Source organism: Gymnodraco acuticeps, unplaced genomic scaffold (assembly GCF_902827175.1).
Source record: "Gymnodraco acuticeps unplaced genomic scaffold, fGymAcu1.1, whole genome shotgun sequence".
Lineage (NCBI taxonomy): Eukaryota > Metazoa > Chordata > Actinopteri > Perciformes > Bathydraconidae > Gymnodraco > Gymnodraco acuticeps.
In genome coordinates, this window is record NW_022991180.1 from 1,907,844 (window position 1) to 1,929,968 (window position 22,125).

General features: G+C 42.1%; 1 protein-coding gene across 1 annotated transcript in view; it reads right to left on the minus strand.

Moving 5' to 3' along the window:
* Positions 1-1,869: 1,869 nt before the first annotated feature.
* srbd1 (S1 RNA binding domain 1) overlaps positions 1,870-22,125 on the minus strand; it is a 53,291-nt gene continuing 33,035 nt past the window's right edge. The window contains 7 exon segments of the mRNA XM_034238039.1: positions 1,870-2,885; positions 4,656-4,840; positions 8,637-8,777; positions 9,457-9,627; positions 10,896-11,002; positions 19,797-19,879; positions 22,057-22,125. The exon segment at positions 22,057-22,125 is cut by the window's right edge and continues 23 nt beyond it. Coding sequence (XP_034093930.1) covers positions 2,593-2,885; positions 4,656-4,840; positions 8,637-8,777; positions 9,457-9,627; positions 10,896-11,002; positions 19,797-19,879; positions 22,057-22,125 — 1,049 coding nt within the window. The 3' untranslated portion in view covers positions 1,870-2,592.

The following is a 22,125-nucleotide window of genomic DNA, read 5'->3' on the forward strand; positions in this document are numbered from 1 at the left end:
GCACAACGACAAGAACTAGAGGTACAGTCATATTCCAGCACTTGACTATTAAAAAGCAGGATTCAATATAGCAATTTGATTTATTGTTTTGATTATTGCTAATGCAGCTGTGGAGTCATCGCTCTAGTCGGTAAAGAAGAGACAACAATAGTGCATTCAATATTTAAAGTAATGACGCTATTTCTCATGAATGTACAAGACGTTTTGTATGCACTGTTGAATGGTCAAATGTTTTATGGCATTTTTAAATACTATGCTATAATATTGTTTCATTAGGCAGTATCAATAACTGCCCACATTGATTGCATCTACATTGTTCCCATTGCTGTTGCTTTAAAGGATTGTTAGTATTGCTTTAGACTTCTTCATGTTCTTTGACAGGTGGTCTGAGAAATCAGAGATAGACGGACTGTTGTATTTTCTACTCAATGTTCTCTTAGCAGGATGCATTTACCAGCTGTGAGAACTAGTCTCTCTTCTACTGTGTGAGAGAAGTTAAGATGTGTTTTCACCTGTGTGGATCTGGATCAAAAGATGAGTAAAGAGAACCCTGCATGACCATTTGGGATTGTTCTTCTGTTAACTTTTAATGACCAATGACTTATGAAACAACACAAAGCTCACAATCAATGTTCACCAGAACGTCAGGCACACCTGAGCTCAGTGCATACCAAACAGCTGTGTCCAGGGCAGCACAGGATAACAGAGAAGCACACAACTACTCCCGCAGTGTCTCTTCTTCTTATCAGAGCCTCATTACTGGTCAGTGTTTGACAAAAACTCTGAGGGCAGCAGGTTGCCAGATTGCCTGTCCCATCTGTGTGCTCACGTTTAGCAGAGGGAGGACAATTAAAGGCAGGACAAGCAGGAATGATGCTGAGGGAAGCTGTGTCTACTTGCACGAATACATGTGTTCCCCAAGACAAAAACATTGGAAACATTAAAACTCGGGCCGAGCTACAGTATACTGCATGAAAAGAAACACAAAACAAAATGACAAAAGGAGTTAAAGTCAAACTAAATGAGCCACTTTGATTAGAAAATAGAAACCCTTTTGAAAAAGAAATGCCCAAAGCAAGACAATGATCTGACTGCGTGTGTGTAGTCTTCTCAGATCATCACTGAGCAAACTGCCACTTGTGATTAACCTTGATCGAACATCTCTTTGTGTTTGTGTGTCTACAATATATTCCATTTGTTCCCCAAAGGGGAGATAGTGAAGCACTAACGGTGATTAGGTATTCTGAATCCAGTATAAGGTTTAGCACAGGGGACCTCAGGCTTTCTCTGAACCATATTTTATGCATTTATTTTATTTATTCCAGTTTCATAAAAACAAACAAATTAGATAATGTGGATGGGGAGTCTGGGATTAATTTTGAAGCAGCTGATTAGTGTGTTTGTGTCCTGGGATAATTGTGTCTGGGACCATGCCTGAAATGCCTGCAGGCTTTACAGCAGTCTGGGAGATAGAACCCCCCCCACACACACACACACACACACCTCCTCCTAACCCCCCTTTGCCCATCCCCCTCCAAGCCTGCTTATTTTGTTTTCAAATGTTTCTGTTGTCTAGAAGAAACACTTGTTTTTAAACTACTCTTCTTTCCATCACTCAACTCCTCTACTCCACCCCCACCTTTGTTTTCTCCCTGCTATCCTCCCTTTTTTCCATTCTCACCCATGCCTCTCATTTTCATTTAATCGTTTATTTGAATAGGGACAATGCACATTAATGAACACTTAAGACAATATGCTAGATTTTAGCTTTGAGCTAATTTCCATCCAGTCTCCTCTCCAATGGGATGAGAAAACACTTCTGAGTAGATACTTTGCAGAATTCATCATTTTCAGAAAATATAAATCAAGAGGTATACAGAAAATATTTTTTAATTGAAACGATAAGCCAGTCACAGATTGATATCCGAACACAGTAAACACAGAAACTAAATCTTCTTCAACAGAAGAAACAAACACGTGTATTGTCAAACTGTTCGGAGCACTTCAAAGCAGAACAAGGGTGGGAATACAGAAAGAGTCATTTTAAATTATTATTATGAAGCTATCTTCTGCTAATAAGCAAAATCAAAATCAAAATCTTCTCTAGGAGAAAGTAGTTTGTGCAGAATGCTAGATGGGAAATTAAATATCTAATATAAAGATAACATTATTTTGCCCTGAATTACGCACTTAGGTTTGGCGTTCAATCAAAAGATACACAGGGATTATAAACGGGCAGAAAACTAAATCTACCTGAGAAAAACTTCTTCAGGGGAAATGAAGTCTTCCCACCTTTAGCATAACTGTGAGGAAGTTTTATTTTTGCTCCATTTGTCGTTGATGTTCTGAGTTAAAATGGACAACCGTATATTTTAATTGAATATATTTGCAGGAAAAATGCTGAAATTGCAGGCCCTGGCAAATACACCGTCATTAGAGGAATGTGTGAAAAGTAAAGAGCCATTCATATAAATACACTTAAATAGTTTGAACCTGCTTATAAGAACATGTACATATCATGAAGTCATTGCATTTTCAGCAGCTTTGTGTGTAACTTTTATGACAGGCATGAAATATGGGAAATAAGTGAATCTATTCCAGGACCCTGATCAGGTCCAGCCCGATCCGTCCCCTCTGAGGGTCCACATTGAGGACCCGGACCTCCACCCGCTGCCCAGGTCCAAGAGCCAGGCTGCGGCGGCGCTGACTGGCAGGCAGTTTGTCCAGTGTGATTTTGCTTTTGTGGATAAGACCCGAGCGGCCAACCCCGATATCTACAAAAGCCCCGAACAGAGTGGCGTTGTCCACCTGGCCCGTCAGCACTGCACCCACCCGCAGATCACTCATCGATACAATGCCCCGCTTAAAGACCGCCTTCCCAAAACCTGGGGATGGCAAAAAGAGATCAAAAATACATCGTCAAAAAAGTGTGAGGGCTAAATGCAAGTGAAGAAGATGGATCTATGACAAAATCAGGTAAAGCTGGCAGATAGCACTAATGCTAGGGAGGGGTTGCGGGAAAAGGGATGCAGGAAAGTGAGGGGGCGGGGCAGGAAAGTGAGGGGGCGGGGCAGGAAAGTGAGGGGGCGGGGCAGGAAAGTGAGGGGGCGGGGCAGGAAAGTGAGGGGGCGGGGCAGGAAAGTGAGGGGACGGGGCAGGAAAGTGAGGGGGCGGGGCAGGAAAGTGAGGGGACGGGGCAGGAAAGTGAGGGGGGGCGGGGCAGGAAAGTGAGGGGACGGGGCAGGAAAGTGAGGGGGGCGGGGCAGGAAAGTGAGGGGACGGGGCAGGAAAGTGAGGGGGGCGGGGCAGGAAAGTGAGGGGGCGGGGCAGGAAAGTGAGGGGGCGGGGCAGGAAAGTGAGGGGGCGGGGCAGGAAAGTGAGGGGGGCGGGGCAGAAATGACAAACAGATATTTCATTTCGAGCAGCAACCCAATACTTGTGTCTGCATACTTCCACATTTTTCAGCACTTCAATCTACATCACTTTCCACTTGGCCTGTTCATGAGAGATCTATTTCCTTTCTGTGGCATTAACACAAACAAGGAAGGCTTGCGCCCCAGGAAATAGTCCGGTCCAATTATCCTCCCTACAGCACTGATTTCATGCGGTAGCCTCGGCCCATCTGTTTACTCAGCTGAGCACCGGCTCGGAGGCCAAGCGAAGTGCGCTGCAACCGAATAGGGCCAACCTGAGAATGAACCTTGAAGCTGCGTTCCTTCATTTTAGAAAGAGTTAGCCAGCACTAACTGGGTACCCAAGCTGGATTTCTTTCTCTGTACATAAAAAGGCGCGGAAGCAACTTATTGTTTTGTAATTTTGAAAGGCAGCCGTAGTTAAATATTTTATAACCTCAGACAAAGTAGCCCTTTGCTTATTTATAAAGTAAATGAAAAGGCAAACTGAGCATTTTAGTCAACTATATCATTGAACCATAAAGTTCACAGGGACTCATTATTTGACCAACGGTCCCAAAAGAACAAAGAAAGTCAAATTATTCTCGGGAAATATAAATTGGGCTAAAAATCTAAATGATTGTCTATGGTTGTAGTGTCATGTTTATGCGTGCCTGAACTCAAGAGTATGAGAAAAACAGACCTTTCTTGAATATATGTATGTGTGCGTGTTTGTGTGTGTGTGTAAAAATACTGTGTCCTACAGCAGTCTGCTGGACCCATCACACACTGTCAGAAGCATACTAGTGCTGTTGGGCTACAGAGAGGAAGCCAGATTCTATCCGGTTACAATACCAAGACATGCCTATTATAATAATGGCACAAGAAAAGTCACAGTGAGTTGTAACTAGCAAAGAAATACCTTTCTACCAGTCAGTAGGGACCAATAAAGGATATTATGAAGGAACAATGAGAGACGCTAGTGTGACTGCTGTGTTGCAGTTATATACATTTACTGATGGGTTTTTTCATAATACCAAATGTTTGACTTGAATACTGAGAAGAAAAGGGTTTAACTGTGGTTTTGCTCGATTTGGTTAGCCATAAATCGATAATTGTAGTATGTACTGAACATAAACTCATGTAAACGTTGTTCTATTTCTTCCACAATCTGAAATCTAAGACCATTTTTTAATCTGTGTTGCATATTTACTTTGTTATGTAGTCTGATTTTAGTGTGACGGTGAATGGCAGGAGTCTTACTTTGTCTTATGTCGAACCCGGGGGGCTGCGCGAGGCCATCGATGATGAGTTTGAGGGTCTCAGGTGTGCTGTCCACGGTCTTGGCCAGTTCCTCCACACTGCTGGTCCATACCTTGCTCTCCACATACTGTCGCAGGCCTGCACTCCCGATCTGGTCTGCACTCCCACCCACGAGGGACAGAAACCTGGATAGAAGTAAAGTCAATAAATCATGTTAAAAGATGGTGCAGAGAGTGAAAGTTAAACTTTTCAAACTACAAAACACACAGGTTCATGAAGTGGCCAGCAAGAGACAGTGTTCATAATTGAGTTTTATTAAGCGAGTGGTGCTAGTTGGGTTTATGCACCACCTCCCTCTCAAACTGAAACAGAGACCTGAGCTTGTGAGGGATGGAGTAACAGAGCGGGAAAGAGGAAGGGATGTGAGTAGGGGGGAAAGTGACGACAGGCTGGGAAGAATGGTTGAGGGAAGAAAAGTATAACTGTCAAAAAGAAGAGAAACAAAAGATGAGAAAAGCCAAGACGTAGGAAGTAGGGTAAGTAACAAGCTAAGCTGATGCAGGTAAAGTGAGAGGGCGCTGAGGGGGAATAAGAGGGAGGGAGGGAGGGGTGTTGGAGTAATTACACACACAGTCATGAGCTGCTGAGACGGAGCTTTCTGTTCTCAAAGCACACACAAATACACGTTTATTTTACCCCCTATTAAATCAGGGAAATCCACAGTGGGCTGTAAACGCCCTGTCACCTTGTCTCATGAAACTGCCTCCACTTTGCTAAGGTACGACTGTTAGTCCATCTGTACACCGCCTGGAAAAAAGTCCCTCTATCACATGTTTTGAGCAGTATATCCCACCTCCAAAATGTCTAGACAGTCAGTCAGGTTGCACCATTTAAAACGCACTGAGCCTTAAGTTTAAATCCAAACCAATTAGCCATCATTTATATTAAACTGACTTAGTAATAAACTTGTATGAGAGCCAGAGTATGAAAATAGGGATTATGGAAAAATGCATGATGTGTGTGTCTGTGTGAGAGTTGTGTGTACTGTATATATTATTTACAGTAGGCACTTTCTACGACTGCTGATAGATGTGAATGCATTTGCCTCTGTGCATGTGTGGAACCAGCTGGGTAGCATCCGTGATGGATGTCGCTCACTGGCAGCCTGACGCCTAACAGACTCTGCAGCTGTCCCCCCCCCCATGATGGACAGAACAGGTGGACACACACATATTACAACCCACAGACACACACAAGTTGATTCATACACAATGTTGTTCAGAAATGCTGGTTTGGCAGTAGCAGGGACAGTGCGGATGTAACGGGACACAGCTTGTGTACAAACTATGTAAGGGACAGCTGTGAGTGGAGAGGCCCAACGTCTAGCGTCCAAAGAAGGAAGACACGCGGAATCAATCCCTCAACACCAGAAATCCACATTGGTACAAAATAGTAGCAGAGTATGTGCCAGAAATGGCTTAGTGGTGAGGAAACGACACCTTTGGACCAAACTATCTAACACTAGGATCTGGTCTCATGCGTCTCCCTAAGCTTCTTACCTTTCCATGCGTATATCTCTTTACAGGAGAATAAATACTTGTGTCTTGGTGGCCTAGCGGTCTGAGATGAATACCACATCACCCCCATGGTTTAAATCTAGCCTATCATCACTCTTCCTCTCTCTTTTCATAGTTTATCTACAAAAAAGGAATATGAGGTTGACTTTTTTTCCTCCAAGAGAAAACTATCTTCTTACTAGATATTTGGAAAGCTGTTTACACAACTACAGTAGGACTCACGTTAAAAATACTGACCGTTTCTCTGTTTAAATACACGACAGGCTTTTCTCAATGGATGATTACTGATAGTAGAACCTCAAACAATCAAACTACAGACTTTTAAACTTATCAACACACAAGGTTCAATGGGCTACAGAGTTCAGTCTAAAATACAGGAGCATCCCTTAATGAGTGACAACAAAAGATTCATGATGGAATGAAAGGGAAAGCAGTGTTAGACTAAGAGCAGCCTGTATTCTGGCTCTTACATCGGTTTGGTGGGTGGTGGGTTTCAGGTGTGTGTGTATGTGTGTTTGAGAGTGCACCTTCAAATGTGTGTGTGTATGTATGTGTGTGTGTGTGTGTGTATGTGTGTGTGTGTGTGTGTGTATATGTGTGTGTATGTGTGTGTGTGTGTGTGTGTGTGTGTGTGTGTGTGTGTGTGTGTGTGTGTGTGTGTGTGTGTGTGTGTGTCCGTCTCATTTTTCCAAGGGTGCATGTTAGTATTTAAGGGGTACCAGAAGTCCAGAGGCCTCCACCACTGTTGGGTTCACGCTATATAATTACTACCAACACTGTGTGTGTGTGTGTGTGTGTGTGTGTGTGTGTGTGTGTGTGTGGTGTGTGTGTGTGTGTGTGTGTGTGTGTGTGTATGGTTGGGTGGGCTCTTCTATAGATTTTATCCAGGCACACAGCAAGAACCCACTCTGTCTTGTATTATAGAAGTATTGGGCCCCGACTGTTAAATATCAGATAAGTATTCATCATATAGTGGACCCCCTCTATCTCAAATCGGAGTAATACAATACGTTTCATGAAATGGAACCAACTGCCCCACAATAATATGCTTCACTTATATTTAGATGATATTCTGAACGAGCTGATCCTCTGCAGCTGAACATTAACACTCTTTAGAGAAATGTTACATAGCAATATTTGTTTTTAGGCAAACATTACCAACTATGTCTGAATAAACAAAGAGTCGGTGCATGTGTGTGTGTGTGTGTGTGTGTGTGTGTGTGTGTGTGTGTGTGTGTGTGTGTGTGTGTGTGTGAGAGAGAGAGAGAGAGAATGTGTTTAAGTTGTATATGGTTACAAAAAGTGGGTGATGTGTGGGCTGTGAGCAGTAATGGAGGATCCAGTTTCAGTAATGTGATGAACATGATATTCCTTATACACCATAAAGTCAATCACACACACACACGCGCCCTCACGCATTGAAACACATACACAAACACACACACAGCATTCCTCCTAATTAAAGAAGGGCACAAAAGTATTGAAAATCAGCAACATTTTACAGCCTAAAAATAATTGTTATATATTAAATAGAAGGTCAAATGTAAATATCCATTGGCCAGTGAACCTTTAAAAAAACATGAGCTAAGAGGATTTGGACTAAAGGAAAGGGTGTGTTCAAAGAATAAGGCAACAAATAGAAAAGGAAGAAGTAAATAAAGGGGATGGTCTTTGAAACCTCTCACCCCTAACAGCTCTTTGATCTACTGTCTATACTGAACACAGAACCACATCAACCCAAATACATATATGGTTACTTAGTTGAAGTAGGAGAGATAAGCAAAAACTGTTTCATACAAGCAGCAGCAACCTATCTTCACACGTGCGCACCGACACAAATCTGCACACACACACAGGCCATTAAAGGCACATCAACATGAGGCGAGCGATGCTTAGAGCCACTAGTGTCAGAACTTGTGTAGACTAAACACAGTTGAGTGACTACAGCTGCCTGACACACACCCACCCACACCCACACCCACCACACACACACCACACACACACACACACACACACACACACACACACACACCTTAGGCAGATGTTCAATGTGCTTTTGATATCAGCATCAGTGGTGCTAACAATAATTTCTCACACAAGGACAGACACAGAAACAGTCACACTGACATACGCGCGTACAAGCCAACGCCTCCGCTCTTGTATCCCATGTCTGTGTAAATCAAATCAGAGTCCTCCACCGCTGTAACCAGCCCCATATGAGACGGTGTCACAATCGACTCCATCTAAGCTCGAACATGCTTCGGCCAGTGGGTAAGCTGCTGTACAAGTGTGTGTGTGTGTGTGTGTGTGTGTGGGTGTGTGTGTGTGTATGTGTGTGTGTGTGTGTGTGTGTGTGTGTGTGTGTGTGTGTGTGTGTGTGTGTGTATGTTTGTGTGTACTGTACCTCTCTGCCACGTGGTAGGACTCGGGGTGAATGCAGGTCTGGTCCAGGGGGTTAAATGAGGTCGGTATGTTGACGCAAGTCTTTCCTTTGCTTTTCTTAACTGCTGGTTTCTCAGGTACAGGGTGAGGCGAGGATTTGGCACTGTTTGGACAAGCGACAATTTATGAGGGAGAAAGCCATCATAACAAAAAACATCTTCCATCAAAGGCCTCAAATCATCAAATTACATAAAAAACATGTTATCAATCATCTCTATTGGCATCTATTAGCTGTAGGCAGTTTACATGTATTTCGTCTGCCTGTGAGATTCCTGATTCAACTCCAATACATCTGAGGTTATTAGGATTCATTGAGTTTGCATCACTCACTAAAGAAATCCACATTCACTTTCTAAATGTTATCCAGTACTATTTCAGTTAAAATGACGTTATAATGAAAACTATTTCTGAAAAGAACTCCTGCTCCGTACGCCACCATAGAGGAACGACTCCTGTCACCTATCTCTGCTCTACATGGTTTTACATGTTGTATACATTTCACCATTAATACTTTTGAGTGTGTAGTAGGGATGCATATCGTTGACTTTTTTACGATACCGATACCACTGAACGATACCGATACTCAACCGATACATATCGTGATACTTTGAAAATGTATCATCCCACAATTACTCCCATGAAGCGCTTTACGATATAGTTAACTTTTTTTTTTTTAAAGTATCGAAACCGGATCTGATTTTGGTACGGTATACCGTAGCCACCAGTAACCGGTATTTCGGTAATACCGGTATGCATCCCTAGCGTGTAGCACAAGTGTGTACCTGTGTAGGGTTTGCGGGTTGATTCTGATGAAGCCGGCACACTGCTGGTAGGTTTTGGGCCCCATGCCTTTCACCAGTTTGAGTTGTTCCCTGTTGTTGAAGGGACCATTCTGCTCTCTCCATTCTTCTGCAATACTCTTCGCCACGCCCTACATTAGGCCTGCCACATGCCTAGCAGATAGAACAACACATGAAAAAGGGAAATGTCACAACACATCATCTGTTTATTATATTACTGGAAGTTTTTGGAGGTCTATGTGTTTATATTGGTTCAAAATTGGATGATAATGTGTGAAGCAGTACAGTAAAAAATGAAACTAGGGGAAGGATAAAGATTCAAAATAATAAATGTAACCGGTGTGGCTATTTCTAGCACCCTTACCACTAATTTGTCATGTAAAAAAAATTATAGGAGTCAGAAATTGGCGCAGATTTCCCCACCGCACATTTATTTCTCATTAATAGAAGTTAATATTTAGGAAGTGGTGTATTCATGTTTTCTTTTCATAGGTATCATTTATCTATTTGGCCCCTGGTTTCTATAATACGCCTATACAAACAACAGGGCTGAATTGTGCCGACTGTGACGTGGCACTAAAAACAAGCAGGGGAAACACTCACAGGACACACACGAGCTAATATTGAGTGAGTATATTTGTCCAGTTTTGGCCGAGCAATGAAGAGAGGTGATTTGAAACTCAACTAGGTCAGCTCTGTTAATGCCCACAGTGACTCACTCGCCCTGAAACACACGGCAATGTCAACACTCCACATAATACCTCAGTCATCAACACGTCTGTGTGTGTTTAATGTGTGTAGCATAACTTCTGGCAGGAATGGAAAAAGCTCACTTACAGAGCAGACGGGTAAACAGATGACCTGATGCCTGCCCCGCTGCTAATGCCAGCTCATGTATACTTTGTGTATCTACCATCAAGTGTTTGGATCTACTTTGTGTGCTTCCTCTATTTAAAATCATGTGCTGTTATACATGTTGTAGTAAATACGTTACTGAGTGCACAGTGTACTACAAAATATATTTATGACTATACATACATCTATATTTCTTAGTGTGAGAGTGATGTGTGTGTATAGTGTGTGTCTGCTTTCTCTAATCCCCTCTGTCGATTCCAGGCCCAATAAGTGAGGCCAGGGTGTGAAGCATTAGTCTAAACAGAGACCTGGCAGGCCATCTCTATATGTGTGTGTTTCTGTGTGTGTAAGCATTAAGCATGCGCCTGTGCATAAGTGTGAATGAGGCTTTGCCATGTTGTGACTGCTAAGGGAAAGTATGTCAGAGGTCTCTAAGCCCTACTTCATCTCTGTTTCACAATTTGTATGTGTGTGTGTGTGTGTGTGTGTGTGTGTGTGTGTGTGTGTGTGTGTGTTTGAATATCTAGGCCCTTCACAAGTACAAATGTGTCGCATGTGTCGTGTACCTCATCAGCATCTCGGAGCAAATGTTGATGTCCACCCCGACGAAGCTCACACACTCCTGCACCACGCCGTCCAGAGCCGCCTTCAGAGCTCCGGCTGACACATCATGCTAGAAACACACATTAAACAAACACGTAAAAACACACACAGACACAACACAGAGAGAGAGGAGAGAGAGGAGAGATGAGAGAGAGAGAGAGAGAGGAGAGAGAGAGAGAGAGAGAGAGAGAGAGAGAGAGAGAGAGAGAGATGAGAGAGAGAGAGAAGAAATGTCAGGCTACAAACTCAATGAATAGAGAAAACACCAATCTCTTTGCACAGATACAAGACATATGAGCGACTCTTTAAGCAAATCTTGATGTTAATTTAACTTGATTTGTATAAGGTTACAAAATAGAATGAGTGTTCCGTTTATTTTGAAGCCAATGCTATGCCTTTTGCTGTTTCACTGTACTTTTCTGTTTTATTTTCATCTATAAATCTCAGTGTGATTATAACATAATTTGTAATGGACTTACAAAATTATGTTCTCTTTAAATAATCCCCATTCTGTAAATGTATTCCATATTACATTAAATGTTTTACTATTTGGTTCTGTGAGGGCACAGCTTCCCCAGGGGGATTATTAAAATGTCATCCTTAAAGAGAAAAACAGCGGGGAAAAGTGTTAGCAATAAAATACTGACAAACTGAGAGAGAAAGAGGTTTGATTGACAAGTAGTAGAGCAAGTGAGACACAGAGAGACGAGGGAGTGCAGAGGGGGGAAGAGAGGGAATGTTTAGTTTGGCCTGTCAGAAATCTCCCCCTCCTGCTAACACAGTGTTCTCGTTAGTGTAATTTGCTGTCGATAAAGTTCCTCCAAATGAACTCTTCACACTTCTCATCCAATCAACCTTTAATCAGGATGTGTTTTCCAAAAGGGCTGGAATCTTTTTCCTAATAAGGAGCAGGGCCAACAATTCAAACTAAGAAAGCAAAAGGATAGTGGAGCGAAGTGGAAAAATAAACGTAATAAGAAACACAAAATAAGATTGAAGAAACTCTATGAGGCCTAGCAGTCGTCCCAGGACAAACAGAAGCCCTGCGCTGAGAGACAAGGCCAGAAAGCGATCAGCCGGAGACTGATGCCTCAGCAACTGCTGGAGGATTAGCTGACAGTCTAAACTGGACTACTGTGTGTGTGTGTGTGTGTGTGTGTGTGTGTGTGTGTGTGTGTGTGTGTGTGTGTGTGTGTGTGTGTGTGTGTGTGTGTGTGTGCATGTGTGTGTGTGTGCGCGCGCACTGCGCATGTGTTTGTGTGTGCGAGTTAGCATGGGTTGTCCTGTAACACGATCAAGCTCTGAACAAACACCATCTTGTAAACAGATAACAACAACGCCAACCAGCAAACACACACTCGTCTGTCAGCGAGAACAGGACAGCCGGACGGAAGAGGAGAGCGACACAGAGCAAAAATATATATAATTATATATGTTGGGGTGAAAGACCACATGGGAATCCATAATTTAGTTTATCTATTCATAAGAAAGTCACTACTTTAAACAAGTTTTCACTTAAGTCATCAAAACTATAAATACAATTCTTTATTATGAGCTTCATACTGTATCATTTAAAAACTGGAATGTGTGTATTATTATGTGAAAGGATATTAGTTTGGCTGTGTATTTGTCAAGACATACAGTAAACATAGTTAAGAAAAGATCAATTCAAATGACTCTTACCTGACTCAAGTAATCTCACGAGTATGCAAACTCCCAAACTATTCGTGCCTTTAATAATGATATCATTTATTTTGGGTGACGGGATTGCATCAACAGTGGGCAATAGACAAGCTCAAAGTTACGCCTTTCCAAAGGAAGAACCCAGAGGATTAGTTGTCGATGCGTGACTGTGTGGTTCAAGATTAAACATTTGACACTTTAATTGGTCTTGTTGGCAGGAACTTACTTTGAAGGTTTAATGAATTACTGTACTCCTACTACAAAACATTGGTTTAAGCCTAGTCTGCAATAAGCAGGATGGTCAACATGTGATTGAGCAGAAGGGTTAAGACAAAGTCATCGAGAGAAGAGTACTGGAGAGAGCACAGCACCCCTGGTGACTCCTCGTGTGAACTGCAGTCTGATTCTTTGTGAAAATGCTAATGAAATACAGCCAGAGGCATTTTTGAGAAAATAAAAATAGCTTTCTGAACAATAAGAGTTCCCCAGTGAAAGTGTTATGATTTCCGGAGAGATGATACAGAAAGAAGAGGGAGACAGAGATAGTCAGAGGAGGAGGAAACCACCTGTAATGTAACACCTGAGAAGAACGTTTTCACACGAGAAAAGTAGAGGTGTGGAAGGCAGTGTGAGTTTTAACCTGCAATAAAACCCAGGTGAATGTGATCTCATATTCTCATTGAAACCTTATAGAGGTGAGAGCCGCACTAGAGAATCTAAAGTATTGTGACTGCTAACAGTGAGCATCACATAACTGTGCTCAATGAGGGGTGGGAACAACTACATTGCCGTCCAGAGCAGCCTTCAGCGCTCCGGCTAACACATCCTGCTAGAAATACACATCTAACAAACATGAACACACACACACCGACACAGAGAGAAGAATTGTCGAGCTAAAAACTCAATGTATAGAGAAAACTAAAGTAATGTGACCGCTCACACTGAGGTGCATATGCATCACGGTACATAGCTGTGCTCAATGAGGGATAGGAGAAACGGTATTGAAACTATAACTTAATTAAGTATTCATTTAAGAATCTTCAATTTAAACTTAATCTAATCCTGAAAAACGCATGTTTAAAATATGTTTTGCCAAAGGGAGAGAAACACTGCATACGGCGGCAGGTCTGATCTCACTTAGATAGCCAATGATTCTCATCCTTTACTTTTCAAATGAACAATGCAAACTTGATTATTATTATTGATTATTCTGAAACACTCAGCTGTAGTTTCTAATTAAGCTGTGTATATAAAATATGCCCAGACACCAAAACCTCAAAATGATCCAGAGCCAATGGAGCGGATCCCTACATATTGAGTGAAGGTCATGTATGCTTTGGATGAAAACCAAGTGAAACCAGCCAACCAACACACAAGGATGAAGTGCTTCTGTCTGCACCTCGCATACTTAAATGCTGCTGAGTAACCACACGTCAATCACAGAGGGATTGACAAGAGTGGTGAAAAGTACACAGCAGGAGAGAAAGGCAGAAAAACTAAAGTGGCTTAAGTTATTTCACTGAGAAACTGAAAACATTGATGTCCTTTTCGCTGATACATAATCTGATACATACACATAATAAAAGCATAAAAGTAATAAATATATAGAGCCAGAAAAACCAGAGAATAATAGCACCTAAAGTTCCTAGAGTTAAGGTGTTACGATGTCAGAACTCTTCCAGCTGTCGGGATATTTAGTTTGATTTAAAAGCATAATGAATAACAGAGAAATATACTTGTTTAAGCATCGTTTAAACCACCCATTTATAATTAAATGATTGTGTTAGGGTACCCCTTATACTTCAGGGTATATGCAGGAATCCTGAAGTCAAATGTAATACCTTTTAAGACCCTTTCCATACATTTTAAGACCTCATCGCCACTTCGAGTTCTAACCGGTTACCTTGGCGACACACTTTATCTCACATTGACTATATACAGTATTGATTGTCCTTCCTCCTTATCTTCCAACCATTTGGACGCAAACTTGCATTTCCCCATAACGATGTTGTTTAGCAACCGGCGCAAACGGACCTTCGCGCGCTTTCAAGCAGTGAGCGTTCAGATGACGTCAAATCCAACGGGATGCCATAAATAAACTACACAGAATCACACTACACACCTACGCAATGATTACATTCAGGCACACTGTAGAATACAACCTCTTTGGACAATTTATATACTTATTGAAAACAAGCTACAAAATGTAATACCTTGGAAAATGCCGTTTAATACTTTTTAATAGCCTTAATTTCAGCTAAATTGATTGATCAACTTGTAATACTTTTTAAGACCCCGCGCACCCCCTGTACTACAATCATATACGCTAAAAGTTATTTGTAAACAGGGTGCTTTTTTGAAGAATGTCCTTTCTTTGTTTAAGTTGCATACGTTGTGTATTAGTCCAGCGTTGTTTGTTCTCGATATCCTGTGATAATGGTAAAGAGTCACACAAATGAATGAGATGAAGATGATGGGGCGACCAAAAATAAAGAAGCAAGTCCCCAGAGGGAATTGTCCTCAAGTAGCTTCATATATTTGCCGTAGTTGTAGCAGCTTTAATGAAAGAGGAAAGAATAAAAGCTTCAATCGCGTGCTCGTTTTTGGAAACATCCTACATTTTTTGGACTTCCAGAAGTTACAAATAGACTCCAGTGTTTGGTACTTTCACCAAATGTGTGTGACAATTATTTAAAAACTGCTACTTCACATCTATCACTCTTCCATAATCAATTGACTATGCGTAAACTAACAAGGTGCCAGAGGTTATCTGAAGGTCATGCACTTCTTGACTGACAGCTTCTATAAAGGCCTCTAGGAACTCCCTCTGTAACAAACGGCATACTATTCCCAGCGTAGGCTTGTCTGTGTGTGCATGTGTGAATATGTGCAGAGCTAAATACAGGTCGTAAATCAGCCGCTGAAAGTGATATGACAGCAAGGAGATGGTTTTATGTTTTTCCAACACCTTTCATGAATGCCTAATGGCTATTTCTCAACTTCCTGCAAAACAATCACACATTACCTGAGGGACTGCAAAACAAAGCATGAGAAAATAGAAACAAGAGACGTTTAAAGACATCGTGGGGGGAAAATTCATGTTCCCAATAGTTGAAGCCGGGGTCAGCTACTTTCAGCTCATTATCTTTAATCACACAAAACCACATCATTACTTCATTTATCCTGCTTATGATCAATGTCTATCATATCTTTAAAAAACAAGCTTGACTCATCTCACAACCAAACAAACAGATGCTTGCTTTTACAGACCATAGTTTAAATAGTATTAGATATAGTATCAAATCTTTAGGAGCCAGTTTAGTTTTTTCCCATGCCTCGAAACACGGAGGCAGAAACGTTCAATCACTGTCAACTCTTCATTTTCTGTCTCTTCTTCCGTCTCGCAGCCCTGTCTGCTCCTGCCTCCCCTGAAGGCACTGCCATTCAAGAGGGAGAGTGATAACAACATACTCAAGCGCACACACACACTTGCACTGCTGCACACCTTAATGTAATAGTGAAGTTACATCATGTTCACTAGTTCTAGGTGAAAGTGGTTTGCTCTGGTTTAAACATTGAGTGACTTGGTGCCACATCTGATGTTCCTGTACAGTGTATGTCCACTATACATGTTGTACCACATAAGAGAAAGAGAAGGAAAGATATCATGACAGCGAGTCTGAGGAAGGGAGGACATCGGGCTGGAGTGGAAAAACTCTATCTGTGAGAGAAGGAGAACGGTTGAAAGAGGTGAGGGGGAAGATTGACAGTTTCTTTAATATCCGGCTTGCGGGCAATGTTTTCTTACACAGCAGTGTGTGTCTGTGTGTGTATTTTCCAGTAGCAGTTAGTTTCACAGCCCTGGGGATTACCCAGCTGTCAACAGACCATGGCAACATACAGTAAAGAGCTGATTGACAGATGGAGATCTGTGCAAAGGCCACGCCCACAAAGTGTCTTTTTTATTTCTGAAAGGACACACGACTCCTGAAATGCTTGTCCGTGAAAGTGTATAACAATGAAGCGCAAATACATTAGAAGAAGTTTAAATGAATTGTACTGAAGCTAACCACAAATACTACAAAAACACTGGCATTCAACCAGACGTGTATCTGGCAAACTCAGTATCCAGCCAGAGGTGCTGTAGTGAAAACAATGTTCCCACACCAATAGTTACATCCAATCTGATTTTAATGGGCCTCACTTTTTTAGCCCTCAGCTCATTTCCTCCTTTCTCTCAGAGCTGTCAGTCAGTGGGTCAGCAGAGGGAGGGAGAGAGAGAGAACATGCTGTGCCAGCTGTCTAGAGTTACATCTGCCCGTATGCTTCCTGGGTCTAATGACAATAAACTCTGAGAAAGCTCAAAATACCACGAATCGCACAAAAGAACTAGCAAGAAATCCTCACATATGCATGAGTGCACTTTCTCTCACACTCATTCTCCCACATATACATCCACAATACACTGATATGAATCTACACACATGCGCACACACACTTAGCCCTTAAAGTCGGAAAAAAGGATGGGAAGGATAGTGTGTACGTGTGTGTTTGAGCGAGCCGACGCGCAGGTCAAAGTGATGTCCCATCTCATATCTGTCAGCACCCAGAGTTTATTTACCCGGTTATATTATCATTTGTTGACGTAGTCACATGATCTGAGAGCGGGAGGTGCAGAACCCGGGGAGCCCCAGAGAGCCCGAGTCAAGACGTGATGAGAGACACGGGCCCGTGACCCGACACACTCAGCCAAGCATGCATCAGCACAAGCACAATATGACCTCTTCCTTTCTCTTTCAAATATCCATTTCCCCCCCCCCTCACCCTTCAACTTCCTCATCACTCCTTTTCTTTTGACTTTTGTCACCCTCTGCTGTCCTTTGACCCTCTTTCTTTCTCTTCTTCTCTTGGATTCTTCCATTAAAGTCAAATCAATGCTACAAATAAGTACAGTTTATCAGCCACATGTTGACAGTGAGGAAAGTATAAATACAGAAGCATCATTAAAGTAATCCTGTTGTACAGGAGTTCCCTTTTTTCAACAGAAAGACTGCACACTTCCATAGGGCCGACTAAATGAGTCAATAATTGTTTAATTAACATTTAAATTAGGGCTGTCAATCGATTAAAATAGTTAATCGCGATTAATCGCACATTTTTTATCTGTTCTAAATGTACCTTAGAGGAATATTTTTCAAGTTTGTAATACTCTTATCAACATATGAGTGGACAAATATGCTTTATGCTAACGTTTATTATCATTTGAACAATGACAAATATTCTCATGAATATTAAACACAACAACCTCTGAACATTACAAATATTCGCCTCAATTCAACCTGGAACCTCTCTCATTCAATAATACAATACAAAGTGTGTGTGTGTGTGTGTGTGTGTGTGTGTGTGTGTGTGTGTGTGTGTGTGTGTGTGTGGTGTGTGTGTGCGCGTGTGTGTGTGTGTGTGTGTGTGTGTGTGTGTGTGTATGTGTGTGTGTGTGTGTGTGTGTGTGTGTGTGTGTGTGTGTGTGTGTGTGTGTGTGTGTGTGTGTGTGTGTGTGTGTGTGATGGATCGTTGGAGCTATGTGCAACTCAAGGCATATGCTCGAACGGGAGCTGCCTGGACGCTGCAATCATGTTGCGCACTATCCGTGCTGAGTGTGCTGACTTTTCGTACAATGTCCCACTGTCTGGCTTCCTGCATAAAGTCAAGTGCTCGGCGCAGTTGTGGCGAAATGTCGCTCCTCTGTTTTCATTGAAACAGCTCCTTATATCCGTTAGCGCAGCTAGCTAGCACCAGATGCTAACAACAACAATGCACGTAAGGTCTCTCTCTCGCTCGGGCCACACATACACACACCCTCCCGGTCCTCCCAACAGCCAGTCGGTGCCTGCCGGTGAGCGTGGAAGTGTGGTCTGCCGCAAGCAGGCGGCAGGAGCGGGGCTGTCAGCATCAGCTTGTAGATGGTATTTTAAACTCGATGCGCTCTGAAACTACGGGGCGGCCGAGGACAAAAAATACACATGCGTTAATCGCGTTAAAATAATTAGTGGCGTCAATTTTTTTTTGCGTTAACGCGTTAACTTGACAGCCCTAATTTAAATGTAATTAATTGTTCATACAAGAAAAATCATTTAGCAAAAATTAACCAATCTTCAACAAAAAAATCATTAATCATCATTAAGCAACTAAATGAGTTTACACAAAATAACAGATTCATCATTCATGAAATTTATATTTTTGCGTAGCCCTACAGTTTTATAGAGCCGTGAAAAGACTATTCAAGAAACTCTCTCCTCTGATCTCATAATGATGCTTCTGCCCTTTTCTTAAAAGATAATGTACTCACTATGGGCTGCCAATTGTAACTTATTCTTGCCTTTGTCTTCCTCAATCCGTTTAGTTTTGTACATGTCCATCCTCGCATTTTGCCCCTCACAACTTTCCATATTTGGAGAACAATACCGCATTAATAGCTGGTGTAAAAAGTATGACCTAATGCTTGTCTTCCCTGTCTCACACAATTATAAACACACTTGAAATAAAGTAACTGTTGCTGCATCTGCACACACACTTGAGCACATAAGGGCAAGGAACAGCAGGCGCACCAGAAAAAACAAATGTTCAAACTCACGTCATGCCTGATCTCCTTTAATTGAATTAGCGGTCACCCTCGGCATCATGTGTTGACACAGGCCTCAGCCAAGTTGATATTTTTCCCTGCTTACCTCTCATCTCTCAAACCCTCATTCCAATGCCTTCATGCCTCAAGTCAACAATATTGCTTCCTTGTTTTTGAATAAAATAATAGAGTCACACCTAAACTTGGCATGAATGCAAATAGGCACATTGTCAGCAGACAGAGGCAATACTGGCCAAACAGATAAGGATTCATAGAAAGAAAAAAATATATAATATCAAAAGACACACTTTGTTGTTTATCTGCGATTACTGTAAGTCCCTATAGCATTCGGTGCTATTACAAACCACATGTGTGTATAATCATGGTTTACAGTAATGTGATTTTACACCAACGTCAGCACACACACACACACACACACACACACACACACACGTCTACTCGGCCCTTTGCTTCAGTCTAACTCACAGCAGATGTTCCACTGACCGGACAAGAAGCCCGCAGGAGCAGGGAACATATCAGCAGAAACAAATACAACACTCACCTGGTATGTTCCGATGCCGATGTGTTTCGGATCAATCTTCACGAGCTCAGCCATTGGATCTTGGACGCGTCTTCCTATAGACACTGTCAACACACACAAACAGAAAAAACAAATGTGATTTTGTGTCTCATGAGATGGTTTGTGTTTTTCATGAACATGCTTTCAGAATCACAGTTATTGAATATGCAAATCCATATTATTTATAATGACTGAATATGCAAATGGTGTGCCTATTACAGTGCTGGCCTGAGGGCAGGCCAAAACTAATTGTCATTCCTCCACCTCCCCCCATAATAATAATTAAAGCTGGCTTTCAAATGGAGTCTTTGCACCTGTCATTAAGCTTCCTGATAGATGCTAGGGCTATGAACCTCACACTAACACACAGAGCCAAATGTAGCACACAAATAAACACACACAGTGTATCAACTAAACTAAAGTTACTTTTAACGATGGAGTCTGTAAGGCCTCAGTGTGCTGCTGCATGTGAGGCCAAATGTCTTTCCATGAATATTCTGGCAGGGCCAAGTAACAAGGAGAAAAATTACAAACAACCTTCCTCACATACACACCATGATACATGAGATCAGCCTCAACACAGACGGACGCAGAGAGAGGGAGAGAATGACACAACCGAATCACTGTTCACATTCATGTCCCAGTGTAAGACAAAGGAAGTGCCATCTTTGTAGTTCCATCAAAGATTCTGCTAAATGCTATATCAATCAAAAGCCAAAACACTGCGCGATGGATAAAAACAGGAAGCCGTTTGCATCCTTCCTGTGCAGCGGCTTGCCAGTGTTTTCTATGAGTGCATTGTGTGTTTGTTTGAAGCGGTCAGCAATGATCTTTGAAGAGGAACGGAGGGACAAAGAGAAAGAGAGGGATGGGATGTAAAAGAGGGAGTATGTCTGGAATCAATGGCTCTCCTCTCCTCTCTCTCCTCTGGCTGCGGTATGAGGCCGCTGCCTGAGATAATATTTAGACAGGGATGGAGTTTCAACCCTGGCCTTGCTCAGTGCACCAGCAAAACTCTCCAATACTCTTTCCATCTATTCTGACTCTGACTGAGCATAACTCTCCAGCACTTAGAAAGTTATGAGATACTATTCTAGAAGGGAAGGAATGGCGAAAGCAACAACAGAGAAAGTCCCAGTTCAGACGCAGCTCTCAGGAGAACTGGAAGAAAGTGACGTGCAAAGAAAAGCATTTTAAACATCCTTTCTAAGAGATGGATGCAACAGGCAGTGAATGAGAGACAGTGGTCCAGGAAAAGTGATCTGTACTCTCGATTTACTTGACTTTGTAGTCACTCAAATCATCTCTCACTGTCTCAGACTTCAGAGGAGGGGAGAAAACAAATAAGCCGAACACAAAAACAGTCCTCTTTGAAATATTGCCTACCACCACTAGATGTCCCTAGATGCCCCAAAACAACCGGGAGCAGATGGTATGGGACAAATGTGCAATACATAATTCCATATAAATGATGTGACCACTCATACAGACAAATGCGAAATCACACATACCATCTGAAGGAGAACCAGTCACGCACAAACACTCTGTCGCCACATGTGACTCTGAAGCCGTGTCCCCGCTCAGAAACACTCTTTTCACACACATCCACAGTCCAATGCTGTAGATGTCTCATGGCTTTCATTAGGGGTATAAATATGGCTCTCAGTGCTGCTGACCACAGGAAACTAGCGAGGGATAATCCAGCCGTGGTTGATTTATGGCTTTTATAGAGGAAGTCTGCTAGAAACATTTGTTCCCCAAAACTCGTTTTATCCTGCTATGTTTTCAATGATGTAGTATAGGGAATGAGTAAGGAGAGGTGGCAATGAGAGGAGTAAGGAGAGGTGGCAATGAGAGGAGTAAGGAGAGGTGGCAATGAGAGAGGCAAAGAGAGGACAAAAGAGACCCTACAGCAGTGCCAGAAATGTGATTATAATGAAACAATGTTGCTGGAAAATGGTGGAAATAACAACTTTCTGATGGGAAATTCCAAATGTATTTAAGGCAGCTCACATTAAGCACTAACACTTTTGGTATACCTACTGCAGTACACGAGAAAAACAATAATTAATCAAGAAAATAAGTGGCAATTTAATCAATAATTAAAATGAATCTAAATTGCGGCCCAACACAAAAGTGTCTTCCCGAGAGCAATCATTTTCCAAGGGCTCATTGAAAGCAGGGCCAAGAATATCACACTTGTTCAGAAGATGTTTAATCACCATCAGATTAAAACAAATACCTGCACTCCTCAGGTTGGGGTCCATGTCCGGTAACTCTTTCACCGCCTCAGGACTCACACTGTAGATTG